Below are 7782 nucleotides of genomic sequence, written 5' to 3'. Positions count from 1 at the left end.
ACACAGTGATAGAGTCTGTTTATACATACATGTCAGAATTTTTCGGTTGAAGACTCTAGCTGCCACAGAAACACACACACACAAGTACAAATACGCACACTCACCCCCACATCAACAAATGCACCCCAACTCGTTCTGTAGGTCAGGTAATTTACTGCTCTCTGAAGACGATAAGATGAGAGGAAAGAGAGATTAAAAGAAAAAGAAGAGAGGGGAAAGGGGAGGGAGAGAGAGATGAGAGGAAAAGCAGGAAACTATTTGATGGATGTCATTTTGCCGAAGTGTTTTATGTGGGTTGAACTGTTTTGAGGATGCGGTACATCTGTGTGTGTTGGATGCCAGTTCTAACCAAACCTTCTGTTGAGCCATATCAATTAACTCTGTCTCAGATTTGACCTCATTACTCATTTGCTCTGATTGAAGTGTGGAGTGCCGTGCACCTCTCCTCAACTGCGCTGCTTATTATTAGATGTGTTTCGCTCTGCTTATCTTACTTATTTGAACTTCATAACAAATTAGTACAGCCACAGTTTCTATATGTTTATGGTTATTGTTAATATTCTGTTACATTTTATTTTGACTACTACTAATATTAGTATTGCTTTTATTTATTTTTTAATTTATACTTTTACTTTACATTAAATTGTTCATTTTAATGTTTATTGATGTCATTGTAAGTCACTTTGGACAAAAGCATCTACTAAGAACTATAAACATACACATAAACATACACATACAAACTGGACATACACATAAACATACACATACAAACAGTGTCCAAATGCATTAGATGTGTGTACCTCTGAACGTGTGTTTGGGAATGTTCTCCCATACAGTGTCATTTTTAACACTCCCCCTCTGCCTCCGTCTCTTCCCAGGCTGCTAGCTCGGGATTGGCCGTGCTGCCGGTGTGCGGAGCTCTGGTGGGCGGGGTTTTGGGTGGACCCCTCGGTTTGTTGGCAGGATTTAAATTGGTGGGTGTGGCCTCTGCAATAGGTGGTGGGATTCTTGGATTTGCTGGCGGCAACCTGATCCAAAAACGCAAACGCGAGCGTGTGGATGTCCAACTCCAGCAGCTGAAGAACACACACGATGATTAAAATGGACTGTTGTACTCACACACATTTGAATGACACACAAACACACATCCACTGACAAGCACACAAACAGACTCCAAGAGAACACAGAGTTGGATTTGTACACACCTGTGATTTCTATATTCAAGCGTTGTTGGTTTGCTTGCTCAGTTACTGAGCTGCTTTAATGTCACACTGAAGTCGCAGCAATCACACACAACTCTCAGTGAATCTTGAACTTGACAACGCCTTACTCTTGAGCCTCAAGGCACAAGATGTCATTGTTTATGCTCAAAGCCATTTTGGTTAGCCAATTTATTTGCCTTATTTGAAGCCTCTGCTGTAATTCTGGCACTTGAAACAAAGCCCAATGAATGTTACTGACCCCTCGCCATCCTGACCCTCACACGCGCCTGTTGTTCAGTTGTTAACCTTCACCAAGCCTTATTGGAAGTGCTGCCGTAGGGGAGAGATGAATGGCTGATGAGCTGTCTGAGTTTGACTGTACAGTGGTGCGTCCTATAATAATAAATATGTAGAATTAAACATTAACTATAACTATATAATTAAACATCTGTATTGATGACACACTGAATATCCACTCTGCCTCCTAGGGACAAGTCTGGCTGTCTCCTAATGAAAATGCTACATAAAATATATTACAAATGAGAAGGGTTATTTCCTGTAGATTGCCTCTCCAACAGCTTGAAACAAGAAACGCGCCACACAGAATCTTGTAAAATGTTTTTATTTTATTTTATTTTTTCCTTCCCCTTCTGAGATGACTGATTTACTCCCCTCCACCATCCCCAGTTGTGCTCCAGCCTTCGTGGCAGGGCTTCATATGAGACTTCATGAGCCTGGACCTGAACAAGTCTGCATCCGAACACACACCTTTCACCCTCTTTTATACACGCACGCGCACACAGAGTACTGGAGTGAGTATTGAATGACCACAGTAAGACAGTGAATGGCCTGCATCTCTTGTTCTACATCCCCTCTCCCTCCCTCTCTCTCTCACACACACACATACACACACACTCATATACACAGTGAACGGCCTGCACATCATTGAAAGTGAAATTTCCCATAATTCCTCAGACCCATGAGAGATCCAAACTCATGTCTGTACCTCAGTAGGAGCATCACCTCTTCATTGCTCTGGTTGATTTTTTTTCTTTTCTTACAAAAAACAAGAAAAAACTTCGGCTGACAGAAATGGGGTGGGGAAGCAAAACAGAAACAAAATGTATTTAATTTAGACACGACTGATCGACAGAGCACAAACATATTTACACGCTTCAAAAAATAAAAAAACGCTCTATTTGTTTTTCTTCTCCTATTTTCTCTCTCTCTCTCTCTCCATTTCTTCACGCGTCCTTCTTGTCCTTGTCCTTGATGTCCACAGTTAAACAGAGTGATGGAGGGTCCGCCAGGAGAGGCGGGGCCAGGCCACGGGGGCGGGACTGCCGGCTCTAGGTTCTGGGTGGGTTGTGTGTTCTAAATGTCTGTGTGTGTGTCTGTGTGTGTATGTGTGTGTGATGTATGTGTTGTGTGTGTATTGTAGAGTGTGTTTGGGTCACAGCTCGTCGCGGTCTCTCAGGAGAGTGTAGCGCGTTTCGCTGGGAGCCAGCTTCTGGAAAGAGCTCTCTGGAGGATTGCTTGCAACCTCCCTGTTCTCCTCCTGTTACACACAAACAAACACACACACATTATTATTGGTGAAGCAAGTGATAATGAATTTCACAGGTGATACATAAGATATTTCTCAATAGTTAGACCGTTACAGAGGAAATGTGTAGCAACCACAATGCACAGCTCTTCTACTATTCAGCATGACTAAGTCAAATGAAGCAGTAGAACCCACCCATACTGCTGAGGCAAGACCTGGGTTACAGTGACATACTCAAGATCGAGTCGAGTTTCTATATCCACATGGAATTAACGTTAAAAGGCACTTAAAAAAGAGAGGGCTTTTCACAGGTTTTCCCTTTTAAAATACTTCTTCATAATGTGGAAATGTGTTGGAAGTGTATGACTTCACCTGCATGGAAATGAAGCTGAGCGTCTCGGAATTCTGTAAGTGCCAGAGTGGGGTGTGGGGGTGTGTGTGTGTGTGTGTGTGTGTTACCTGTCCTGGTGTGCTGTCTGTAGGATCAGGCCCATGGTGGAACTCCCTATGTAATTTTCCTGAGTGAAGGTCTAACACAAACTGTTTCAGCTTTCCTGGAATCCTACAAGTGGACAAGAACACACATGGATTTAATGACATCCAACAACACACAATGCCAATAGTGTGCACACACAACACACACAAACAGGTGAAATATCTCAACTGGTCAGCCATGGATAGTGTTGCTTCTGCTTCTCTAAGGTGCTCAGTAATGAAGTGCAGACAGTCATGTTCCTTAACCAGTGTACAGAATGGAGTGTGTTTCTTTTCAACTTTTCACTAATGAATGTGATAATTGAGAACCATATGGAAATCATAAGCAGTATATTTATAGTACACAAAGGGAAAACTCTCCAAGTTTCTGTTTACATGAATCTTTGTGTGCCTGAACACTCGGCTGTCACCAAACAGCATTGCTACTTCCAAAGCCCCCCACAGCAGAGGCTTTTACACAATTACTGAATATCCACTGCATGAATGCCTACTCTGTGAAGAATGGCAGTTTCACCAGGGGTATATAGGCTTGATCTGTCATCATGGCCACACACTTCTGGGGAATGTGACAAATTCTATATTGGGTGTGTGTGATCCGATTTCGGCTACTTACGTGACGTCGCTGTACTCTGGGAAGACATACATGTGTCTAAAGCTGTCAATGGCGATGACGGGGCAGTCTGCGGGCGTCTTTTGGATATGGAGGAGAGGGTGGCGGAACTTATCGCAGTCGGCGTGCAGGAAGTTAATGGAACCTGGCAGATGAGGAGGTAGTGAGGATATGTTGAGCTGCTATACACACTACTTACTACTTACACACATTTATGAGACACTGAGGAGAAGAGTGAGACTGAGTGGAGAAAGAGAGACAGAGAGGGGAGATCTGTGGGTGTTTGTGGTCAACAGTCTGAGGCTGACCCCTGACCTCTCCCCCTGACGTGACCTCACCCTTCTCACTGATGAGTTGCCGGGCAACCTCGTGCTGAAACTTCTCCAGGCTCTCCGTGTCGTCTTTCAGATGGAAGAGGATCAGAAAGGGAATGCCCTCCTCCGTCAGTTCCTGCGCACACACACGTTACACACATTTAGGACAACACTGTCTCCAACTCGCCAACTAGGACGTATGGGTTGGTCGAAAACACAGGGGGAGAGAGTCTCCATTTGTGTGAGTGTGTCAGTGAGTGAGTGTGTGTGTGTGTGTGTTGATGGTGAAGCAGGAAGATCGAGGTATGTGGGGAGGGTGAGAATGAGAGAAAGAGGCCATGTGGTTGCTGGGTGACAGAGGGACGATTGCCTACACTAGTTATTTTAAAGATGTGTCTCACACACACACATACACACACACTGTGGGAAAAGTACACTGAGAAGGAAATGAGGGCAGAGAAAGGACAAGAGGAGAGAAGGTAGTTGGTCAGGATATAAAAGCAGGCCATGAGAGGAGTGGAAGAGAGTGTGTAGGGAAGGACAGGCGTTTGCTCTACCTCTCCATTCTCAAAGGTGATCTCTCGGACCAGAGGGACACACTTGTCCTGGGCCCAGGCGTACGTCAGGTCGAAGTTGGTGAGCGTGCCCAGGTACACCATATCTGGAACGTTCTCCCCCATAGGTTTGTAGATCACGTTATCACCGCTGAAGCGCTCTGGCTTAGACACCTCCCTGCACACAGATAAACAAAGACATTCAGATGAATGAGTCACATAAACAGAAAGACAGAAGAGCAAAACTAGTGTTCAAGAGAGAGTTCAACAACTGAGCTCCATCCAGAGAATGGAGCAGTGGGATTAAGATGGCCAGACGCTCTTACCCAAAGGCAGCCATGAACACACAGTCATCTCGCAGGATATTGGCCACTTTCTCAAAGCTCTTGTAGTTTTCGGCTTCCTTCTGCTCAAAGTAGCCCACGATGGTGCGCTTACTCCTCTGTGTGTGTGAGGGCACAGGAGTGTGAGATGGAGCCAGAGACAAGGAGAGAAATGAACAAACATTCTAGTGCGTCTGAGCAGCCACCATGCCCCATCCCCCCACATGACTGGCATAAACACAAGGGCCAGGGGGCGGGCTGGGAGGAAGTGACTCACGTCTATAGTGGCGAGTTCCTCTAGGCTCTTCATCTCTACAATGGGCTGGACCTTCTGCTGGCGGATGAAGTCGGCGATGGCTGCCACTGACCTCTGACCCCGGTACTCACGCTTCATCATCATTCCATTCCGGAAGAGCTTCAGTGTCGGGTACTTACTGATGCGATACCGCTGGGCAATGTCCGCTGTTCACACAAACACACGCCCCAGAGATACACAAAGAGCCACTTCAATTAATGAGTGATTATTTCCTCCAAAGGCAAAGTACACAGATAACACGTGGTATTAAGTAGCGCGCACACACACACACAAACACAGCTTTGAAAACATCAAATTGGCACTTCCCGTCTACAATATACCGTATCGCCACTGCCACCAAATATTGATTTTTTTATTAAAGCATTAGGCTGTGCAAAAACTCTTCCAAAAAACAATGTTGGAGAGGCATTAGTCAGAGTTCTGATTAGGCTTGAGGTCATGTACGAACAGAGTTATGGCACATGCACACCAATAATTAGTCTGTTGCAAAGTACATGGAAGTTTGGCTTCAATAACTATGTTATATGTGGTGTTAAGGTGAGCAATGTTAATGGGCAATCACATAACTGGTTCCATGCGTTCTTGTTGGATGATTGTGAAAATGTGCCTACTGATGATTGAAGTTCTCCAGAAAAAAATCTGTTGCAATCTTCAATGGGAAGATTAGAAGAATGCTCAGAAACACTACCCAGCAACATTGCTTAAAAAGTTGCCTTGCCTATCATCAGGTTTACTCATAAAACATTGCGTTGTGTTCCTACATACAAGTAAAAGTGAGATGCTACCTTTTAAACAATCTCAATGAAATGAGACAGTTCACATGTGGTGCACACAGAGGGGACGGGAGAAGAAAGGATGCAAGAGAGAAGAAAAAGACGCTGGAGGCTGGGGTGGAGATGGAGGGGGCACATTAAAGCAGCCTCCTACTGAGGGTTAAATACTCCAAAGCTGCGGCAGGAGCCCCCTCACACCCTCCCTCCACCAGGCGCGCGCGCACACACACACACACACACACACACACACACACACACACACACACACACACACACACACACACACACACACACACACACACACACACACACACACACACACACACACACACACAGCAGGGTGGCTCTAAGCTGCCTGGACTTCACAGACGACTGAGTTTTGTCATTAAATCATCAAACATTTTACAGGTTATCAATAATTCCCTTTACTCTATCTCAAAGGATAAGCCGTGTGTTTGTGTGTGTGTGTGTGTGTGTGTGTGTGTGTGTGTGTGTGTGTGTGTGTGTGTGTGTGTGTGCGCCGTGAGGTACTATGTGGTGTATTGGTTTCCAATGAGGGCATGGAAGACTTGTGTACTTAAACCTGCACATCTGACTAGATTTTGAGGGTCAAATGCTAAAATATGATGTGAGTTTGAACAAGTTTGCATTTGTGCATGTGTGAGCAGGTGTATAAGTGTGTGTGTGTGTGTGAGTGAGTGAGTACACTTACAGTGCTGGTCGCAGTCCACCCGTGCAAACACCACATCTCGGCTGTCTGGGTATTCCTCCCTAACCACGTTTGATGCTTCTTCAAAGATGGGGTGCAGCATCTGACTGAAGCGACACCTTCACACACAGAGAGGGACACAGGTGTTACCACAAAGCCAACTGCATCGTTGCAGCACAGAATATGCATGAACAGCAACACATATCATAATCCCTCTTCAAAACACACTCTCTCTCACACGCACAGTTTCAGAACCCTCAACACTCACCAGTCCGCATAAAAATTAACGAGTGCCACTCCGGCATTATCTGTAAGATATGAAAACAGGATTATATTATAGATACAGGGTCAAACAGAGGTGATAATCACATACAAACACTTCCAGAAACATAAACTCACTGAGCGTGTCATCTATGTTGCCGGTATCCAGACTGGTTATCTCTCCCCACACTGGACTGTACAGGCCTACTACCTGTAGTGGAAAAGGCAGTGTTGCGACAATATCAATGTGCTGATGAGAGTAATGTCAACATTACTCCGACATACAACCGACACTTACACACACACAGTGGGGATGAGGGAGTGTGAGAGAAGCAGGACTGCTCTGGGGATCTGGCAAGGACTAAACAACAACACACAGTTGAAGAACTGGCACACACACATGCACTTTTTCACAAACAATGGCTCAGTGTTCATAATGGTAATGTTGCAAAAGGACAAGAGTAAATCGCAGCTCAAAGGGCAAGTCTAACCCAACAGTGATGATGAAGCACAACAGAGGTGTATCCACCGATCAAAACAAACAGTCTTCCAAAGGGTGGAGTGGATATCCTTGTGCCCTTAAGTATAGCCTGATCATACTGAAAACACACTGTAATTATAACTTAAAACCAAAGAGCCTACAGTGTCCAAATACTGTTTGCTAAATGACATATATCTG

The 7782-nt window shown here is 44.9% G+C and overlaps 2 protein-coding genes across 3 annotated transcripts in view; one reads left to right on the top strand and one right to left on the bottom strand.

The window, feature by feature from the left end:
- Positions 1–1748, top strand: part of stx17 (syntaxin 17) — a 10435-nt gene extending 8687 nt beyond the window's left edge. For both annotated transcript variants that reach the window (XM_076281174.1, XM_076281175.1), the window contains exon 8: positions 879–1748. In XM_076281174.1, the coding sequence (XP_076137289.1) occupies positions 879–1100 (222 nt within the window). In that variant the 3' untranslated portion in view covers positions 1101–1748. The remainder of the gene's footprint in view (positions 1–878) is intronic.
- A 60-nt stretch (positions 1749–1808) lies between these two features.
- Positions 1809–7782, bottom strand: part of erp44 (endoplasmic reticulum protein 44) — a 7352-nt gene continuing 1378 nt past the window's right edge. Inside the window, exons 2-11 of the mRNA XM_076281173.1 lie at positions 7242–7314; positions 7111–7150; positions 6846–6961; positions 5322–5506; positions 5048–5163; positions 4725–4899; positions 4192–4303; positions 3857–3998; positions 3208–3310; positions 1809–2760 (exon numbers count right to left, since the gene is read on the bottom strand). Of these exons, the coding sequence (XP_076137288.1) occupies positions 2656–2760; positions 3208–3310; positions 3857–3998; positions 4192–4303; positions 4725–4899; positions 5048–5163; positions 5322–5506; positions 6846–6961; positions 7111–7150; positions 7242–7314 (1167 nt within the window). The 3' untranslated portion in view covers positions 1809–2655. The remainder of the gene's footprint in view (positions 2761–3207; positions 3311–3856; positions 3999–4191; positions 4304–4724; positions 4900–5047; positions 5164–5321; positions 5507–6845; positions 6962–7110; positions 7151–7241; positions 7315–7782) is intronic.

This window comes from Alosa pseudoharengus, unplaced genomic scaffold (genome assembly GCF_046254945.1).
Source record: "Alosa pseudoharengus isolate Yale_2024_CS ecotype anadromous, Long Island Sound unplaced genomic scaffold, YU_APseudo_1.1 YU_APseudo_1.1_scf_12, whole genome shotgun sequence".
Classification (NCBI taxonomy): domain Eukaryota; kingdom Metazoa; phylum Chordata; class Actinopteri; order Clupeiformes; family Clupeidae; genus Alosa; species Alosa pseudoharengus.
This window is presented reverse-complemented; position numbering and strand designations above follow the sequence as displayed.